Source organism: Chiloscyllium plagiosum, chromosome 31, assembly GCF_004010195.1.
Source record: "Chiloscyllium plagiosum isolate BGI_BamShark_2017 chromosome 31, ASM401019v2, whole genome shotgun sequence".
NCBI classification, from domain to species: domain Eukaryota; kingdom Metazoa; phylum Chordata; class Chondrichthyes; order Orectolobiformes; family Hemiscylliidae; genus Chiloscyllium; species Chiloscyllium plagiosum.
In genome coordinates this window covers 33,601,333-33,622,991 of record NC_057740.1, presented here as the reverse complement: position 1 = coordinate 33,622,991, position 21,659 = coordinate 33,601,333, and the positions used below count along the sequence as shown (strand labels likewise).

Genomic DNA, 21,659 nt, shown 5'->3' with positions numbered 1-21,659 from the left:
CAGCACTGCCTTCTTGACCTGCAATCTTCTTCCTGACCTCTCCGCCCCCACCCCCTCTCCGGCCTATCACCCACACCTTATCACCCTCACCTTAACCTCCTTCCACCTATCGTATTCCCAACGTCCCTCCTCCCTAACTTTTATCTTAGCCTGCTTGGCACACCCTCCTCATTCCTGAAGAAGGGCTTATGCCCGAAACGTCGATTCTCCTGCTCCTTGGGTGCTGTCTGACCTGCGCTTTTCCAGCAACACATTTTTCAGTACCATCACCTTGTACTGAAGATGCTACTGTGGGGAATAGGCTGTCATTTCAGTTCCCAGTCTTTGCAATTGCAAGAATGCATGGAATGATCATAGTGGCTTTTGTCGAGGTTCACTTTGAGCCGTTATCATAACACAAGACCGTGTGCAATACAAACTGTTCTCAGAGATGCATACCAAAACTAATATCAATTGTTGCTGTCAACTCTGTGAAGGATATTGTGGTGCATGAAGCTGACAAGGACCAAAAGTTGCAGTCTGGCACATTCCAAACCCAAGGACATTGTGCTGTTGGGAAGAGGCACAGAAGCTGGTACAGTCTAAATGGGTAAAGAGCACACTTTAGGGCCCTCTGACTGTAATACTACACTGGGCAGGAACCATTAAAAATATCCCTTGGGATGTATGTCTCATGAAATATTTAATGTAAATGTAGATCCAATTTACATGTGAAAGGAACCATAAAGCCCCATAATATTATGTTTAACCTAAATGATCATTTTGTACTGAAGTAATTTGATTTTTACTTCAATGTCCTTTTACAAATTTTCTTGAAGTTTGTTTTGGTTAAGTAGGAAAGGATTACATCCAAGTGACTTCCTGATTTTTATTATATTATAAAAGTTCAGCATGCTGAGGCTGTATTTTCTTTTTAAAAGCTTGTATCTTTAAAAAATTATACTCTGATAATGGTTTTGCAAACACGTGTTTCTCGTGTGTTAAGGTTAACCCTGTGCTTTTCCAAAGTGTAGAAAAATTCTACTTACCAACCATAACAGCCAGTGGAAAAACTCACTTCAATTTTAAAAAAATGCATACACTTCCATTGAGAACAATAATAGTACACTTATGTGATATAATGCCATTGCAGGGAATTTGATTGAATTAAAGATGGAAAGCATAAAGCATTCATAGAATGTAGGCATAGCTGGCAAACTGGATTTCTTGTCCATCCAAAATGCCTTTGAGAAAAGGTTAGTAATTTGCCTTATTAAATGCTCCAATCCTTGTTGAGTATACTCTGGTGCTGTTAGGGAATGAGTTCCATGATAATGAAGCAATACCAATATATTGCCAAGTCAAGATGTGATATGATGAAGGGAAATTTGGAAGGGCTGGTATTCTCATGCAACTGTTCAACTTTTCAGTCCAGATAGCTGAGATCACTATTTTAGAAAGTACTGTTGAAAAAGTGTTGTTACACAAGTACAGTGTATATCTTGCACCACTTGTGAAAGGAATGAAAGCTTTAAAACCATGGATGGGTACCTATCAAAAATGTGTCTTGAATGATGATAAATCTCATGACTTAGAGTCATAGAGATGTGCAGCACGGAAACAGACCCTTCAGTCCAACTCGTGAATGCCGAACAGATATTCCAACCCAAGCTAGTCCCACCTGTCAGCACCTGGCCCATATCCCTCCAAACCCTTCCTATTCATATGTCTAGATTAGAGTGGTGCTGGAAAAGCACAGCAGGTCAGGCAACATCCGAGGAGCAGGAAAATCAACATTTCGGGTAAAAGCCCTTCATCAGGAATGAAGGCAGGGAGCCTCTGGGGTGGAGACGTAAATGGGAGGGGGGGTGGTGGGGCTGATGACAAGGTAGCAAAGATTACAACAGGTGGATGGGGGTAGGAATGAAAGTGATAGGTCAGAGAGGAGGATGGAGCGGATAGGTGGGAAGGAAGATTGGCAGGTAGGACAGGTCATGAGGATGGTGCTGAGCTGGAAGGATGGAACTGGGGTAAGGTGGGGGGAGGGGAACTGAGAAAAATGGTGAAGTCCACATTGATGTCCTGGGGTTGAAGTGTTCCGTGGAGGAAGATGAGGCGTTCTTCCTGCAGACATCGGGTGGTGAGGGAGCGGCGGTGGAAGCAGCCCCGGACCTGAATGCCCGCATCAGAGTGGGAGTTGAAATGTTGGACCACTGGGCGGGGGGGTTGATGTTCTGTGGAAATGCCTCATCTCCATAGGGTACTGATTCCTTTTGGACTCAATTCTGGACTCCTCCATCCCAGGGAAAAGACTTTGTCTATTTATCCTATCCATGTCCCTCGTGATTGTATAAACCTCTATAAGGTCACCCCTCAGCCTCCGATGATCCAAAGAAAACAGCCCCAGCCTATTCAGCCTCTCCCTATAGCTCAAATCCTCCAACCCTGGCAACATCCTTGTAAAACATTTCTGAACAGTTTCAAGTTTCACCACATCCTTCTGGTAGGAAGGAGACCAGAGTTGCAGTTCCAACATTGGCCTAACCAATGTCCTGTACAATGCAACGTGTTCCTCGCAACTCCTGTACTCAATATTCTGACCGACCAAAGGAAAGCATACCAAATGTCGCCTTCACTATCCTACCTACCTGTGACTCCACTTTCAAGGAGTTTCAAGGAGCTATGAGCCTACACTCCAAGGTCTCTTTGTTCAGCAACACTCCCTAGGACCTTATATATTTAATGTTAAGACCAGCTAAGATTTGCTTTCCCAAAATGCAGCACTTCACATTTTATCTGAATTAAATTCCATCTGCCACTTCTCAGCCCATTGGCTCATCTGATCAAGATCCTGTTGTAATCCTTCACTGTCCACTACATCTCCAATTATGGTGTCATCAGCAAACCTACTTACTATACTTCTTATGCTCACTTCCAAATCACTTCTCTAAATGACGAAAAGTAGTGGACACAGCACCGATCCTAGTGGCACTCCACTGGTCACAGGCCTCCAGTCTGAAAAACAACCCTCCACCATCACCACCCTCTGTCTTCTACCATTGAGCCAGTTCTGTATTGAAATGGCAAGTTCTCCCTGTATTCCATGAGATCTAACCTTGCTCTCCAGTTGGAAACCTTGTCAAACGCCTTACTGAAGTCTATATAGATCACATGTACTGCTCTGCCCTCATCAATCCTCTTTGTTACATCTTCAAAAAACTCAAATCAGGTTTGTGAGACACGGTTTCGCATGCACAAAGCCATGTTGACTATTCTTAATCATTCCTTGCCTTTCCAAATAAATGTACTACTTGTCCCTCAGGATTCCCTCCAACAAATTGCCCACCACTGACGTCAGGCTCACTGGTCTATAGTTCCTTGGTTTGTCCTTACCACCTTTCTTAAGCAGTGGCACCATATTGGCCAACCTTCAGTCTTCTTGCACCTCACCTGTAACTACCGATGATGCAAATATCTCAGAAAGGGGCCCAGCAATCACTTCCCTAGCTTCCCACAGAGTTCTCTGGTATACCTGATCCGGTCCTGGGGATTTATCCACTTTTGTGCATTTCAAGAAATCCAGCACTTCCTCCTCTGTAATATGGACATTTTTCAAGGTGTGTCACAATCTATTTCCCTACATTCTATATCTTCCGCAGTAAATACTGATTGAACTAACTTGTTTATTACCTCCCCATCTCCTGCGGTTCCACGCAAAGGCCATGTTGCTGATCTTTGAGGGGCCCTATTCTCTCCCTAGTTACCCTTTTGTCCTTAATGTATTTGTGAAAACCCTTTGGATTCTCCATAACTCTATTTGCCAAAGAGTTGTTTTAGAATTGCACTTGTGCAGGCAAGTAGAAGATTTTCCATTTCTTTTCTGGGATTTTTTCAGGGCTGTCGGCCTCTCCTGTAGCCAGTTATCTTAGCTGTATCCAGATGAACTTAAATTGGCTGAAAACTAACGTCTGTGATGGGTCTCCAAGCTGTGGCACAGGTGGAATCATGGAATGATTACAGCACAGGAGGAGGCTATTCAGTCTGTTATTGTGCTGACTCATCATAACAGCAACTCGACAAATCCGTCTTCCACACACTTCCTACAGTATGACATTTTCTATCTTCATCTAATTAACCAATTCCTTTTGAAATCCGTGCTTGACTCTATCGACCATGCTCTAAAATTTCAGATTCGTTTATTAATAGATCAGATTACCTTTTTTTTTCATTTGTCTAAGACTATTCTTGACTGAATATGGCATGAATTTGATCTGATTCGCTGGATGTGAGATCATCTGACTCCATCTATCACATATTGGTTCTGCTGTTTGTGCCTTTCAAATGCTGTGTGCAGATTCCCCCAAATGGCACCCAATTCTTAAGTATTCCTCCTGCTGTTCCTGGCATGCTGTATAGTATCGAGTATGTGGTACTAGAAAAGCACAGGTGGTCAGGCAGCCTTCGAGGAGCAGGAGAATCAACGTTTCGGCATAAACTCTTCAGGAATTCCTAATGAAGGACTTATGCCACAACATCAATTCTCCTGCTCCTTGTATGCTGCCTGACCTGCTGTGCTTTTTCAGCACTGCACTCTCTACTCTGATCTCCAGTATCTACAGTCCTCACTTTCTCCTATGCTCTATAGTATGCATTGAATGTGTTTTTTGCCTCATTTGGAGATGGTAGAACAAGGGTTTTCTTTAAGTGAGAGATTGAGACTGTGCAAATGCTAATGCTCAGGCGAGCAGTGTCTGTAGAGAAAGGAACAAAATTGATAGCCTCTTTAGATCTGATGAAGGATTATTGATTAGAAACGTCAATCATGTTTCCATTCCTCTTGCTGCCAAGCCTGAGTATTTCCAGTATTTTCTGTCCAATATTTGCAATAGTTTGTTTTTGTTTTGGCTTGCATATGGTGATTGCTATGTCTTTTGATAATACTGCAAGAATCCAGTATAACACATTAACATCCCTATTTCCACCAGGGCAAAATCTTGAATACTCTTCACAATTGGAATAGTAATACTGATTTTCTAATTCCTGAACGTTTTACACTTGTCGAAAGAGTGGGCCATTGGTATGAAGCACACTTTGGATTTGTATGGTTTTGGTAGTTTAAAATTTTATAGCTGATAATTTTACTGTATTGCAAATAAGCAGGTGTATTGGGTGGGATATAGATTTATTCTACAGCAGCTATAACCTCCAGGTACAACTGTGAAATAAATGGCTGTGCTAAAGAAAGTCTAAATTAGGTGTTGTTGTGCAGAGCTGTGTAGAAACTGCCTCCATGAAAGGTGCAGGTGGAAACATTTGTTTTTGTAAGATTTTGTTGTTGATTTTTCAAATGTGGTTTCTCATTTTTGAAGCCCCTGCCACAACACAACCACAACCATTAAGCTGGACTTGCAGCTGTGTTAGTTTGATTATTCTGCAAATCAGCAAATGTAAATTTTCTTCCATTTGACGTTTCTGTTGAGATTTTTTTCTTTTTGCTTTGCAGTTTTTTTTTACAGTGCATCTTGAGATGCGTACTCATTCAAGCTCAGCACTAGTTTGCTTGTCTAAATCTAGCAGGTAGTCCAACTGAACCTGAACTAATCCTAATCTGATTTCAACATGTACACATCCATCAAAGGCATTTATGGCCAATTTCATTCTGTCTGATTTAGTGGAATAGAGTCTGTGGATAACCTGACCGATGATCTGCCCCTTATTTATTTACACACAATCAATCGGATGAAATTCTGTTTAATCAGTGCATGGTACTTTATTAATGAGAACTAATTGACTAGACACTTAGTCAACTCAGAGTCCAACATTTTAGGCCCACTTTTTTCAAAAGAGCCAAAATTTCAAATGATTGAGAGCATTTTCAGAATGGACTTCTCTGAATATGTGATCTTTTCATATTTCAATAATTTTGGGCTATATAATTGAACATAAGGCCTCTGTGCAACCAGCCATTAATCACTCTTGTAGAATTCTACAGTAGTTCCTGCTACAACTGTTACTGAAAGACGTACATGTTAGGAGTGGGATCCCTGTGTTCCTTAATGAGATCCTGGATCATAAACATAGATTTCTGCTAAAATATTGTATCAATCGTCATGAGAGCTTTAAAAAAAACTTTTATTCCCGCAAACCATAAGTTATTTTAAAGTCAAAATGCTGATAATGTAAACTGACAGCAAAAAATACTAGTTAAGTAATCAAGTTAGTCAATATTTGGAAAAAGTTAGTTCAGATTGTGATGTTTCTGATTCATGCACTTCAGTCCAAAATCAATTTCTTCCACTTTGCCGAATTGGAGTATGCCGTCTGGTTAATCTTCAGTTATTATGAAGAATTTTGATTAAGTGGGTAGGAGGAAACTGTTACAGGATTAGTGACCAAAGGGCACAGGTTCAAGATATCTGTCAAATCCAATTTGCTCTCTGAATTTCTTCATGTTACTTTACTTATTTGAAATTGACTATTTGACAGAGGAATGGTGAAACCGCTTTAGGAGAATTCGGGTATCCTGAAGGAAAAGGCACCTTCTGTGGTGCACATCCTTTAGCCTATGGCAGACAACACAAACCATTTGGAACAAAATGACCATTTTAGAAGTGATGCTGTCCTGTCGATGAAATCAGTCCACACTCTGCACTCCTCTTCGCTGTATTTTGTACAAGTTGCAGTCTTCCCCATGCCAACCCAACCCTAGGATGTTTCAATTCAATAAAATATAATAATGTATCTTAAAATAGTTCCATCAAGGATTCCTGTTTTGAATTCCTTCTTGCAGTGCTCATTACCCTTGAAGAATGTCTCACTGTTCAAAAAAAACCTTCATCTCTCAATATTGCCATCCTCACTAAATATAGTGAAATTTCCAGCCTTAGCATTGACCTCATTGCTGTTAAGATATTTACTTTGTTTTCTGGAACAAACTGTATTCATCAGTTTTGTCTGCAAATCTTTGGCGTAAGTATGGGCAAAATTAGTTGCACAAAGATTTCTAATATTCTATATTCAGCAGTTTGTCTTAGCATCCATTGCTATACATAGTTTCAAATGAGTCATTGCAATTTTTAAAGGATATCTTGAAGTACAGTGGCTGGCTCATGATTGATATAGAGTACTTTGATTTCCTGGAGAGTTCATTAACTTTTTCATTATGCTTTATTTTACATAAATTGATTTGAATTCAGTGAAAATTTAAAGATTCCTTTCACTTGTATTCATGAGCACATTGTTGCTACTGTTGAAGTTAACAGATTTGTTATTCTAATTGTGATTTTTTTTATTATTGTATTTAACAAGTTTTATTCTGTTTGCTTTGAGTTTTAGTTTTGCGTGACATTTTTAAGCAACCTGTTCAGAGATGTTATTATGCAATTCTGGAGCTGATGGCCCTTGAACCAGGTTGTTTGGCTTAGCTGTAGGGGGCACTATCACTGCCACAAGAGCCCTTTTAAACCAAAATTTGAATAGAGGAGCATGTTGACAAGTGAAGCTTTGTTTGTGGATCAGTGGTGCTGGAAGAGCACAGCAATTCGGGCAGCATCCGAAAAGCTTTGAAATAGACGTTTCGGGCAAAAGCCCTTCATCAGGAATAAAGGCAGAGAGCCTGAAGCGTGGAGAGATAAGCTAGAGGAGGGTGGGGGTGGGGAAATATATCCCTGGTGGTGGGGTCTGTTTGGAGGCGGAGAGGGGTGGGGAGGGAAATATATCCCTGGTGGTGGGGTCTGTTTGGAGGCGGAGAGGGGTGGGGAGGGAAATATATCCCTGGTGGTGGGGTCTGTTTGGAGGCGGAGAGGGGTGGGGAGGGAAATATATCCCTGGTGGTGGGGTCTGTTTGGAGGCGGAGAGGGGTGGGGAGGGAAATATATCCCTGGTGGTGGGGTCTGTTTGGAGGCGGAGAGGGGTGGGGAGGGAAATATATCCCTGGTGGTGGGGTCTGTTTGGAGGCGGAGAGGGGTGGGGAGGGAAATATATCCCTGGTGGTGGGGTCTGTTTGGAGGCGGAGAGGGGTGGGGAGGGAAATATATCCCTGGTGGTGGGGTCTGTTTGGAGGCGGAGAGGGGTGGGGAGGGAAATATATCCCTGGTGGTGGGGTCTGTTTGGAGGCGGAGAGGGGTGGGGAGGGAAATATATCCCTGGTGGTGGGGTCTGTTTGGGGGTGGGGGGAATGTCGGCGGATGATTTGGTTTATGGGAAGGTTGGTAGGGTGGAAGGTGAGCACCAGGGGCGTTCTGTCCTTGTTGCGGTTGGTGGGGTTGGGTCTGAGGGCGGAGGTGCGGGATGTGGATGAGATGCGTTGGAGGGCATCTTTAACCACGTGGGAAGGGAAATTGCGGTCTCTAAAGAAGGAGGCCATCTGGTGGGTTCTGTGGTGGAACTGCTCCTCCTGGGAGCAGATACGGCGGAGGCGGAGGAATTGGGAATACGGAATGGCATTTTTGCAAGAGGTAGGGTGGGAAGAGGTGTAATCCAGGTAGCTGTGGGAGTCGGTGGGTTTGTAGAACCTAAGTGAAGTTTTGTTGTCATTCCTTCTGCCTGGCTGAAGTAAAACTCTTCCTTTGGAAGTGATAGCCATTGCATCAAGAGCTTTTTTAAAACATTGTATAAAGATTATTTTCTACTAAATTTCACTCTTTACAAATTGGGATTTCTCTGAATATTTTTCATTTTACATACGAATTACAGTAATTCTTTGTTATTTATTTGTGCAGCATCAATTTTATTAGATGGCTGTGAACCAACATCTTAAATGCAAAGAAGCATCAAATTGAGTTTTTTCTTTCCCCTGCACAGTATATCAATTTGGAACAAACTGGATATGCTGACTCGAAAGCAATGAGTGATTTGGATAAATTCGTCTTTTGCAAATGGCAAGGTCGGCTGTGGCCTGCAAGAGTAAGTTTACTTTTTTATTTGTATTTTTCTTCCATAATTTTCAATGTTTTGTGAGCTGATGTAATCAGGTTACTAATCTACTTCATTCTATCCATGTGTTCCTTTTCATAGGAAATGTTGGCTTCATCTAAGACATATTCTTTCACTCTGTCACTAGCCAAGTTTCCATTAAACTCATTTTGTAAATCAATTTTACCAATTTATACCAACCTATCTTGGCTAATGTTCTCAGCAATGTGTACTTGTACTGAACTGGTTTGGTGCGAACCATCAAATCCCAGTCATTTATTTTGCTAGGCTGCTCAATTCTCTAATGGAAGTTGTCTTCTTCCTCCTTTCATGCAATGTGATATCACTAACAAAACCAGTATTTATTGCCTATCCCTAATTGCCCTTCAAATGTTTTTGCAAGCCACTGTCCTGAACCGGTGAAGTCTGTGGTGTAAAAACTTTCACTATGCTGTTGTGGAATGAGTTATTAGATTCTGACCAAACAGCATTGAAGGGATGGTAATATATTTCCAAATGTGAATATTGTGTGGATTAGATGAGAACTTGCAGGTGGTGGTTTTCCCATGCATCTGCTGTCTGTGCCTTCAAGGTGCTAATGGGAGTTTGTAAAACTGGTGGATGGAGTGCCAATCAAGCTGGCTGCTTTCTCCTAAATGGTGTTGAGCTTTTTGTGATGTTGGCGCTACAGTGATCAGGCAAGTGAACAGTATTCCATCGCACATCTGGTTTGTGTTTTGTAGATGGTAGACAGGCTCTGGGGAATTGAGGTGTGTTATCGAGCCAGAATTCCTAAACTTCGACCTGCTTTTATAGCCATAGGATTTATATGGATGGTCCAGTTCAGTTTCTGTTTAGTGGTAACATCCAGAATGTTGTTAGTAATGCATAGACTATTGACGTCAAGAGGAGATCGTCTCTTTGAAGATGATCTTTACCTGATACTTGCATTGTACAAATATTGCAGCCCAAGCCTGAATGTTGTCTATGTCTTGCTGCATATGGATGTGGACTGCTTCGGTATCTGACGAATCACAATATTCTGAACCAACCCTGCTTCTGACCTTTATAATAGAAGGAAGATTGCTGATGAAGTAGCTAAATTTGGTTGGGTCTAAAATACTACCCTGAAAAACTATTTCCAGCTACAAGTCCCACCTTCTCCAGAGGTGTCTTAACATGACTGGACAGGTTTAGTTAAAAATATATACCCTGAGGCTCCTGCAGTGATGTCGGGGACTAAAATGTTGACCTCCATCTAGCACGACCATCTTCCTTTTATGCTAGGAATGACTCTGACCAGTGGAGAGTTTTTCCCGAATCCCATCAACTCTTGTTTAGTTAGAGCTCTTTGAGTCACATTCTATCAAATGCTACCTTGATGTCAAGTGCAATCAATCTTGACTCACCTCTGGATTCAGCTCTGTTTAAATACACTTCAGTAAATTTAGCATCAATATTAAAGCACCTTGTTTAGATGATTGAATTGGGTGTCATGGTAGTAATTTCCACAATCTCTAATTACAGCAATTAAAAGGAAAGACTTTGTAGAAATGCAATTTTGAGATTTTAGGGCAAAGCAGCATATATAAAGGAAATTTCATGGCTCAAAGATGTGATGCAATGTGAGTCTTTTCCTTTTGCCAACACTTACAATATTTCATGCAGCTGCTATTACTTAAACTGTGACTGTATGCTGTGTCAATGCACTTGTATTAATATCTATTCTTTCAGTCCTCCTGTTTTGTACTTCTGCATAGTTTCTTTCACCTTTATAGTGTATCTATTACCCATTTGCTTTTTAGCTTAAATAGAAACATTTTGAGATTTTTGTCTTTGGTATACCCCTTTAGTATGCACCTCCCTTGTGTTTTGCTACAAATCAAGTGAAACTATTCTTGGGTATTAGTATTCTAAGGGTGTGTTTCATTGAATAAAATGGGAGATTACCAATAAAATTTAATATAATTAGTAAATATTTTTAGAAGTCTTACTATATGGTTTCCATTTTATTCACAACCTGTCACAGTATTTTGTTCTTAGTGCTCAATTTTGAGCATTTGCTTTACTGAATTCTTATTAGGAAGTCTAGTCCTGACTGTGAGCTGTGCTGATAAAGGGTGCGCGTTGTGTTCTTTTGCAATGAGTATTAGACTTGGCTGCAGTTGAAAAGCTTACCACTTCATTATGTAAACTTTAATGTGGAGTACATCAATTTAAGTAAAGGAGATCCTGCTCAAGGCCTCAGCAAATGTTCAGGAGATCAAGCAATGAGTTAAAGGAAGAAAATAAATACTAATAGAACTTTAATCTAATTTGATGCAGCGTACAGCATCACAGGCCAGGAACAAGATCCATAAAGAATTTGGAGGATTTGTCGTGAAGAATCACATAGAAAGAGGAGAAATCAGATAGGGAAGTACTGTAAAAGAGAGAGCGTCAGATTGAAATGGAGCTGGTTTCAATGGGGCAGTTTTTTTGGGAAAATAGTGACCATCATCATTGGTCGAGAGAGAAAGAGTAACCATTTAAGGTCAGTGACTTTTTTTTTGTTCTGATGAAAACTGATCTGAAGCGCAAAACCTTTTTCTTTTTGCATCCATGCTCCCTGAGTCTTTCCAGCATATTTTGTTTTTATTTCAGATTTCTGGAATCGGCAATATTTCATTTTTGTGTTACTATCATTAAGTTTAGCATAGTTACGGAAAAGAGCATGGAAAGTCAAAGGTGAAGATACTTGAGTGGAAGAGGGCAAATTTCAGTCAGCTGGTAAAGGATCTGACCCAGGTGGCTTGGAAATGAAGATTGACAGGTAAACTGTTAAATAAGCAATAGGAAGCATTCAAAAAGGAAATACTTGATGCACAGACTAGATACATTCCACTGGGGGGTGAAGTTGATGAGGGGAAGAAGAGAAGAGCATTCAAAATAATGAAACTGAAAAAGAAAATTGAAAAAATGTCAGGTTCATAATGTAGTTAAGAATCGCAAATACATGAAGCACAGAACAGGATATGAGGAAATATAGAGTAAATGATGCAAGTTCTATAGAAGGTGCAAAAGCAGGCATCTGGGATTTTATACATGCCTTTGAAAATTGCTGGCAAATAAGTTTCAAAAGGCCTGTGCTATCCTTAGCTTTATAAAGTCAGAGTGCAAAGCAAATAGTTTTTAAAACAATCATTAGTTAGGCTATGACTAGTGTTGTTTCCCTTCCAAGGCACTAAATGTTTTTAAAAAGATGTTCAAGGCTTTGGAGAATTTTACAGTTCTTCTGAAGAATTATGTTGGAATCAAAGTGTTGACTCTTGTTTTCATTTCCACATACACTGCCAGGCCTATCAAGCTTATCAGCACCGTCTTTTTTTTTTATTTTCAAGAATGGTAGCGCAATGCAAGGTCCCAGTGCAGTGAGGAGAGAAGCTGTTCTTCTGCAGAAGCTGTTCTTCTGCACAATCCTGACAGCTGAGAAGGCCAAGGAAAGATTTAAAAGCAATGTTTATAATTTAAAAGGGTTTTGATAAAGACAGAGAAACTGTGTTTACAATGACAGGATTATTGGTAACCAAAGAACTCCAATCTGAAAATAATTGAAAGAATGAAAGGGGAGATGAGGATTAATGTTTAAAACAACAAAATGGTGATGGAAACCAATTCAGTAGTAACCATTCAAAACGAATTAAAAAGTGGGAAAAATCAGTTATAGAGAAAACATTAAAAATCAGATTAAATTAATATTTCTTTCAAAATACAGGTATAAACACTGTTCCTAGTTAACTCTTACACACTATTTTAACTTAATAATGTTTATATTTGTGTCTTGGTGGCCTTTTTGGTTTTAGCAGTGTTTAGCTTTTCAACTGATTGCCAGCTGGAAAGCTGCACTTCGCAGTTTTCCACAGATGTGAGATCTCACTATTCCGTGATCAGTCAATAAACACCAACAATCGGTCAGGTCCTGTAAGATTTCACAATTTATTCAATCTCGGCCGGGCATAAGTTGCCCAGTAACAGAGGTTAAACACTCCCGTGTTCCTTGGAGAAACTGCGCACATGGCTTAAAACAAAGACATTTTTATGCCTTTTCTTAAAGAGAGGTACAATTGTAGACCACATTCAAACAGCTACCAATCAATTTTAACAAAATTGATTTATTGACAGCAACTTGTTCCCAGGAAATATCATTGGGCTCAGTGTCAAGATTAGAGTGGTGCTGGAAAGGAAAACAGGTCAGGCAGCATCCGAGGAGCAGGAAAATCGACGTTTCAGGCAAAAGCCCTTCGTCAGCCCATTCCTGATGAAGGGCTTTTGCCCGAAATGTCAATTTGTCCTTTGTCCTAATAGAAACTTACAAGAAAATACATGACTTGGGAAGGGTGGACGCTAGGAAATTGTTTCCGTTAGGCGAGGAGACTAGGACCCGTGGACACAGCCTTAGAATTAGAGGGGGTCAATTTAGAACAGAAATGCGGAGACATTTCTTAAGCCAGAGAATGGTGAGCCTGTGGAATTCGTTGCCGCAGAGTGCAGTGGAGGCCGGGACACTAAATGTCTTCAAGGCAGAGATTGATAAATTCTTGATGTCACAAGGAATTAAGGGCTACCTGGAGAATGCGGGTAAGTGGAGTTGAAATGCCCATCAGCCATGATTGAATGGCGGAGTGGACTCGATGGGCCGAATGGCCTTACTTCCACTCCTATGTCTTATGGTCTTATTGATAAACTTGTTTAAAAATTAGTACTGTACGAAATTAAAATCAATTTATCTGTCAGTCCATGCTCAAAAACTAGGTAGAGATTGTCAGGCTTGCTTCATGAGTAATGTTTAGTCAAATTGGAATCTTTTAACCTATAAAGTTTTTTGCTGAATTTGAACACATACTAAAGGTCAAAGATGAAAGGTCAATTTATATTCCTCCATGTCACCTTGTCTTGCATCACTTGAAAGTTGTGGTTTACATAACGTCAATGTCCCAAAATGCATCAAACTGGTGAAGAGAGCCAAGTATAAATTATTCCAGATGTAAGACCGTACAATAGCTAAATGTAGTTAGCCATTACTTTTGATTATTATACCAGTATTAGGTGATTTTGTACTACTGCTACCATGAGTGACTGGTCAAATTTGATCCCAGAGAGAGTGCAAGGACATAATTCTGTAATGTATTCTTGTAATGCTTAGCAAATTGAATGATGTAAAAACTTCACATTCACAATTACAATTGATTTTAAAACCATTTGGAACTGTTTCCATTTGGAACTAAAGTAATTATGTAAATGCAACTTAAGTCTTGATTGCATCATTTTCACTTGGAATAAAATGCATGTTGTAATTTCTTTTTTTTATTGAAAAGATATTGTCGAAATCTGCCAATTCTCCCAGTAAGGCATCTGAGACCATTTCCGATTGTTTAGATGTCCAACTAATATGCTTGGATAAACAGTAAGTATTGAAGCAATGGTGAAACAAATTGAATTTCCACTTGCCACTACAAAGTTTGAAAGGACCTTGGTGACTGACTCAACACTGACGTTTTCTACAAACCCACCAACTCCCAAGCCGCTTTGACTAAACCACCTCCTACCTTGCCTCCTCTAAAAATGCTATCCCTTATTCCCAATTCCTCTGCCTCCACCGCATCTGCTCCCAAGAGGACCAGTTCTACCACAGAATGCACCAGATGGCCTCCTTCCTTATAGACTGCAATTTCCCCTCCCACGTGGTGGTTGATGCCCTCCAGCGCATCTCATCCACCTCCCGCACCTCTCACTCGAGCCCCACCCCTCCAACTGCAATAAGGACAGCCTATTTCTGATTAAGGGCTTTTGCCCAAAATGTTGATTTTCCTGCTTCTCGGATGCTGCCTGACCTGCTGTGCTTTTCCAGCACCCCACACTCTAATCTCCAGCATGTGCAGTCCTCACTTTCACCTGTTTGAGTTCTGTTATGTGCTCCATGAAATCCAATTCATATTCTTCTCATAACTAGCATTATTTTGTATACATATTATTTATTCATATCCATGCTTCTTAATTCATTTGCAAAAGCTGATGAGAGCTGCTCACACCCCTCAACCAATATTGTTTGGACTGACTATGCAAATATTGTCCAAGTGTCAGATTTGCTCCAGATGTTTGTATGAAGAAGCAAAGAAAGGACACTAAATTTCCTGGTATTTAATGTTCAAAAGTTGTAGGGTGACCATCCCAGGTTTATAAGACAGAGTTTTGTTCCTCTATTTGGGGTCCTGGATCGTTGGCAGAATAGGCTTGATTGCCTCCTGTTCTTGGGCTGCTATTGTACAAAATTGTTGATGTCACAGTTGTGCAACCACACAGTATAACATTTGGTTTGTATTTTAGGTTGTGTGTTAAGCACAGAGACACAAGACCATTTGAGCAAAAACAAGCTGAAGATATTAGCTCTGGGTTGGGTGAGTACTTGCCTATGAAACCTACAAATTTCATAACTTTTTTTGAAAAACAATACCGTTCTGAGCAAGATTAATGTATGATTAACTATTGCTCCATACAGCTTGCTTAGTTCAGTAGTCTTAAATGCAGGAGCTGGTCCTTTATGATTCCATGGCTGCACTTGAAGTATAACTGACCTTGATTTATTTTCATTTTATCTTGGACTTTTACTAGCTTTTATGTGCTTACTTGTACAAAATACTGAAGCATATTGAATTGTTGTATTTTATGTAAACTTTTTTTATACAATTGTTTGATAGACTTGCTGAATTTGATATATGTTTTTAAGGAAAAAACTTACCAACACCAAACACATTAGTTGAAGACTTTTCCCAGCAATATAAAAGTGTAATCATCCTGATAATATAAGCAAACGTGAAAAATATTACTTCAAAAAATTTCAACCTGCTGTAGGAATACCAGGCTAATCTTGATGAATGTGTGGGCATTGATTGCCATCACTTTCCAACTGGAGATGAAAGTTTACAGTTTGAAAGAGTTTCTGTCCTGAGAGAGTTTCACTGGGCAGCACCATTGAACTGCAATTGTGATCTTGTTCCACAGTAGGAATGAACAGGTTCTTGTAGTGCCCAGATGAAAAGATAATTATCTTCAGGTTGGAGGAACATTTTGATGCATTATAACCCCAGGTCGTCATTCTGATATCTTGCTAAGCTCGAGGTGCCAACAGTTGAAATGGTATGGGTCCTTGAGCCAACTCATTGCTTTTTACCTGAAAATGAGGAATTCATTATCACCCTCTCTGGCTGCTGTCTTGCACAGAAATATGTTCATTACACATTTTCATTTCACCCTCGAACTCAGCACCACTTTCCTAACCTGCAATCTTCTTCCTGACTTCTCCGCCCCCCCCACCCCCACTCCGGCTTAACACCCTCACCTTAATTTCCTCCCACCTATCGCATTTCCAACGCCCCTCCCTCAAGTCCCTCCTCCCTACCTATTATCTTAGCCTGCTTGGCACGCTTTCCTCATTCATGAAGAAGGGCTTATGCCCGAAACGTCGATTCTCCTGCTCCTTGGGTGCTGCCTGACCTGCTGCACTTTTCCAGCAACACATTTTCAGCTCTGATCTCCAGCATCTGCACTTTCTCCTAGAGCATTTTCATTTTAACATTGCAATTTGGCTTATGTACATTTAGACCTCTTTACATTGGCAATCAAAATCCTCACCATAAAATAATTGTGCTGCACTTTAATTGCTTCCATTTGTTCTTGCATAACAATGCTGGTTGTTTAATGTCAGAAGTCTTGGCTAGCAATGTACTGAATAAGTCACTGGATTTGTGATTTTTTCCTGTGTAGTGATGATGTATGTTAAATTGCTGCAACTACTTAGCCATGTAAGATTTAGTAAGAAAAAGCTTTAAAAATAGAGGCAAAGGGGTGATGACCGTGTTCAAAAAGAATTGCTAAACAAAAGCATATTTGCTAATAGAAAGAGGATATTTTTGATAATGAGGCCCTATATATATTTCTGAGATATTAGTTCAAGATATCCTGTTTCTTTTCCCAAACATGACTTTATATGCTTGTTAAAAATTATTCCCCTATTTTGCTCCAGCAACGAGTGGTTGTGAAATTGTTTGTAAGTATGCACACGCATTTGGATTTCACATTTCTGCTAGTACTTTGAGTATAAGCTTTTGTGTTGGGGGTTTGGCATGATGTTTGAGGTACTCTTTGCTCACTTCTTCCCTCTCATTAGATATGTGCGCAGAATTAGATCCATTGAGTCTGCTCTGCCATTCAATCATGGATTATCTGTTCCTTAATCCCATTTTCCTGCCTCCTCCCTGTAACTCTTGAGCCCCTTACGAATCAAGAACCTTGGCCCCACAGTCTTCTACGGCAATGAGTTCCAGAAATTCACCACCCTCTAGCTGAAGAAATTCCTCCTCTTAGTTCTAAAGGATCATCCTTCTCTCTGGGCTGTGCCCTTGGGTCCCAGTCTGTACAACTAGTGGAAATATCTTTTCTCCACCTCCACTGTATTCAGGCTTCAATCAGGTTCCCCATCGTCCTTCCAAGCTCCCAAGTACAGACCCAGAGTCCTCGACCACCCATCTTACAAAAAGCCTTTCATCCCTGGGATCATTCTTGTTATTACCCCCTATGGACTCCTTCCAAGACCAGCACATCCTTCCTTAGATATGGGGCTCAAAACTGCTCACAATATTCCAAATCTGGTCTGACCAGAGCCTCATCCAGCTTCAGCAATACACCTCCGCTGTTGTATTCTAACCCTCTTGAAATGAATGCTAGGATTGCATTTATCTTTCTAGCTGCCAACTGAGCCTGCATGTTAACCTTAAGAAAACCCTGAATTAGGACTCCCAAGTCCCTTCGTGCTTCAGATTTCCAAAACCTTTCCCTATTTAGGAAATACCCTGCGCCCCCTATTTTTCCAACCAAAGTGCATGAGCTCACACTTTCCCATATGGTAATCCACCTGCCACTTCATTGTCCACTCTCCTTGTTCAAGACCTTGTGCAGCCTCCCTGCTTCTTTCACCTGTCTCTTCACTTTTGTTGTCTGCTATCATGGCAACAATGCCCTTAGCTCCTTTGTCCAGATCATGGAAATGTTCGGTTGTATTTATAAACAGATGTTTTATAATGTGCTGTCTCGTGTTCTGATTTGCATACTAATTGACTTATGAACTTGGGAAAGAAATCCGTTCATAGCAGAAGAACTGAATGTATTTTATTTTGGTATGCATGAATAAGACAGCATTCATAATTTAATGCAGGCACATACTGTAGAGATTCCTAGCAACTGTGATGGCGATATGTTTAAAATTTCTCTTGGAATAGATGATAACTTGAGAGCATTATTTACATTTACAATGTTTCATAATTTTGTTTTCCCTGCTCTAGTCTGTATCAATATACTTTTTTTTTTAAAAAGTGCATGAGGAAGACTTTACGCATGAAGAAGCTGTGGAAGAACTGACTTACAGAAAGGCACTTCGAATCGCCCTGAATATTTTAGCCAATCGTGACAGCCATGTTGCTCAAATGACTATAAAAGAACCGGTAATGGCAAAGACTCGAGTTTTGACTTCAAAAGAGTATAAAGAGTATTCCTGTGTTCACAATGCAAATAAAACACAAAATACACCAAAGAAAAATGGATTGCGTTCACTTCAGGGACAAGAAACTGTATGCACTCGACAAAGTAGCAGAAAACTATCTTGTATCAACAAATTACCAGAGGTTGAACAAGAGAAAAGACTGACCAGGTCATGCACATTAACTCCAAATTCAACTAAAATGAAAAACCATGCTGGTAAGGAAAAAAATAGTGGAGTAAGGAGAAGTATGGGAAGGCCAAGAAAAAATCTCTTTAAACTCCAGCCAAACACTTCATGTGGCAGTCACACACGGTGTGAGCAACCATTACCAGTGAAACAGGAAGCTGCTGATACACACAAATATTGGGGTGAAGACAGGCTGCAAAATGTAGGAAAGTCATCTATACCAATACATGATTCTAAAATTTCTGGAGAGGGGAAAGATCAAAATGGAGAAGTTAAAATGATGACCCTTAGATCAAGGGTTATTTGCAAATCTGCCTGCAAAGAAGTTACCAATTCTTCTGTACAATTCAGCTGTAAACCTTCGGTTACTCCAACGTCTGACTCTCGTAGCTATTTAGAATCTACTCCTAAACGTAGGACTAGTGACAACATTGGGTCACATGAATGTTCTCACTTTTTAAGAAGACCCCGTAATGTTCAGTTAGAAATTAAAAGTAATTTGGGCCAAAATAAATTGGTAGAAGAACAGAAAAAGAGAAAAGGAAACAAGTGCCCAGAACCTGTAGAGTGCCTTCATACCAGTACAACCTCTGCTGATTTGGACATTAATGTTAGATCCAGCAACCAGCCAAACATAGATGATTTTACAGGAACCAGGAATCCCATGCAGCATGTAAATGGGCACAAAAGAAGCATTTCAGATAATTCGCAAATGTTTTGTCCTACTACCCAACTAAATAAACAAGAGGCGTTTCCTCCTTCAAAAATTCAGAAAAAGGAGGAAGGTTCAAAGATGCACACTTTATCCACTGCAGAGCCTGACACGACGATTCAGTCACCAGCATTTCAAGTTGATGAAATAGGTAAGTTAATCTCTCTGTTAAAGGATAACATCCATTAACTATTGTTGCATTGCAGGCAATAAAATGATGTGAATTTTTGTTTTTAGGAAATGTTTAAGGAGTTTCCTTACTAAAATATGAATTACAAATGACAGTTGGTTTTTACTTGACTGAAATGTTAGAAATTATGTCTATGAATTTGAAACGTGTTAAACTTATCAGTGAAGATACAATTCAAACCCAAAATATACCCATTGTCAATAATTAATAGCTTGGACTAAATGACATGAGGAATTGTATTTGTTCAGCTCAAAGTGCTTGTAACATTGCCAGAAATTGTTAGGCATCACTGTACTACTAAAGGTCATTTTGAAAAGCTGTAACTTCAGAAAATCAGTTTTTGTTTTGTATTTAAAGTAATATTTTAATTTATTTTTACTCACTCCCTAGTTTACAACATGAAGGAACTGTTCTACTTAGTATTTGTACAGCTGCTTTGCAAGAGCAATCCAAAACTGCACTCTTCGGTAGAATATTCCTCTGCCTCATTTGTTGACATTTTAATTTTTAAGTATTCATCATTGCTCACAACAAAACATTTTGTGACGCTCGTAAAGAAATTTCTCCTATCTGTATTTCTCTCGCATGTGGTCTCTGTGTACATGTCTCAATGCAATATATATGTTGTATGGGTTCTATTGATGACTCCTTTTCAGTGATTTCCTTATCTAGTAGACCTGCACTTGTCCTTTTAAATTTTAAGTTTTAACTAAACCTTATTAAATGTTGCATTGGTTTTATCTACTCTATTAAAAATGGTTCACTATCTTAAGACTCTCTCAAGTTGGTCTGATTCCCGTTGTATTGATTAAGTTATGATTTCCTGTAACTTTTGTATTTGATGAACATGACTTCAAACATTATAGGCACTGTTTGGCTTAACTGTTGTCATGTATAAAATTTGTAGTATCATGGTCTTATACTCTGTGTCCATTCCTACAACTCAATATTGTCTGTTCTTAACTAACTTTATCTACTTGCACTTGCATTTCAATTAATTATAGATCCAACATCGTTTATTCTTTTACATCTTTCTTTTGTCTATGTACTCCCATTTCTTGTTTTTTTCTCCCGAAATATATCACCACCCACCTCTGCATTAATTTGCTTCCAATGACCTGCCTGATCATCCCAATGTCTTTTTGATCTAATTAGCAATTTTATTTCTTTCAGGGCTAGCAATTGAGACAGATAATATGTTGATGTTCAGGATAAGATTGGATTGGTAGTTGATGGGAAGTACTGATAGGGTAGGGAATGTTCTGCACCACTGGGATAACATAGGAGAAATCAGGCCATGCAACTCTGAGGCATCCAAAAGTTAGATTTTTCTTTAAATATGCAAAATTCCCCAATTTACCTGTTTTAAGACCCAGGTTGACAGAGCACTGAGTGGGTTCTATACTTAAATAAGCACTATTTATTAAAAGTAGACCGACTGTAGTCAGAGTTAAACATTATGAACCATTGGCATATAATTCAACTCGTTAAAACTCTTATCCTCTTTTAAACTCCCCCTTGTAGGCGTGCACACACAAACATACACAGGAAAAAACTAACTTGGGTGTTACGGGAAGAGAGAAAAATTGGGAAAGCATATCAGTGTTCCTGGTTACAAGATCTGCTGAGGTGTTTCTCTAACTAATGAATTAAAAGTCTAAATTAATAGCAACTCTGAAGGAAAAAACTGGTTTTCTTCAGGTTTAAAATGGCTCCTAAGCTTATGGAATTCACAGCTTCTCACTCCATTATCCTGTTCACAGCTCCAACCTGTTCAATTACCTGAGAATCAATCCTGCAGTTGTTGGCAGGCAGAAGGCTTTGTCATCAATAACTGATCATGAGTCCTCAAATCAGCTACTTGTTGCTTGTTGAATCTTCATTTGTACACACGGTGGCACAATGGTTAGCACTGCTGCCTCACAGCGCCAGAGACCCGGGTTCAATTCCCGCCTCAGGCGACTGACTGTGTGGAGTTTGCACGTTCTCCCCGTGTCTGCGTGGGTTTCCTCCGGGTACTCCGGTTTCCTCCCACAGTCACAAAGATGTGCAGGGTCAGGTGAATTGGCCACGCTAAATTGCCCGTAGTGTTAGGTAAAGGGTAAATG

The 21,659-nt window shown here is 39.9% G+C and overlaps 1 protein-coding gene across 6 annotated transcripts in view; it reads left to right on the top strand.

The window, feature by feature from the left end:
• The window catches only part of LOC122565401 (PWWP domain-containing DNA repair factor 3A-like), a 55,210-nt gene that overhangs the window by 7,824 nt on the left and 25,727 nt on the right, over positions 1 to 21,659 (top strand). For 5 of the 6 annotated variants that reach the window (XM_043721347.1, XM_043721350.1, XM_043721349.1 and 2 more), the window contains exons 2-5: positions 8,782 to 8,883; positions 14,247 to 14,335; positions 15,256 to 15,326; positions 18,298 to 19,512. In XM_043721347.1, coding sequence (XP_043577282.1) covers positions 8,824 to 8,883; positions 14,247 to 14,335; positions 15,256 to 15,326; positions 18,298 to 19,512 — 1,435 coding nt within the window. In that variant the 5' untranslated portion in view covers positions 8,782 to 8,823. Of the gene's footprint in view, positions 1 to 8,781; positions 8,884 to 14,246; positions 14,336 to 15,255; positions 15,327 to 15,930; positions 16,066 to 18,297; positions 19,513 to 21,659 lie in introns of those variants that run through there. The other variant, XM_043721351.1, reaches the window with a different exon arrangement.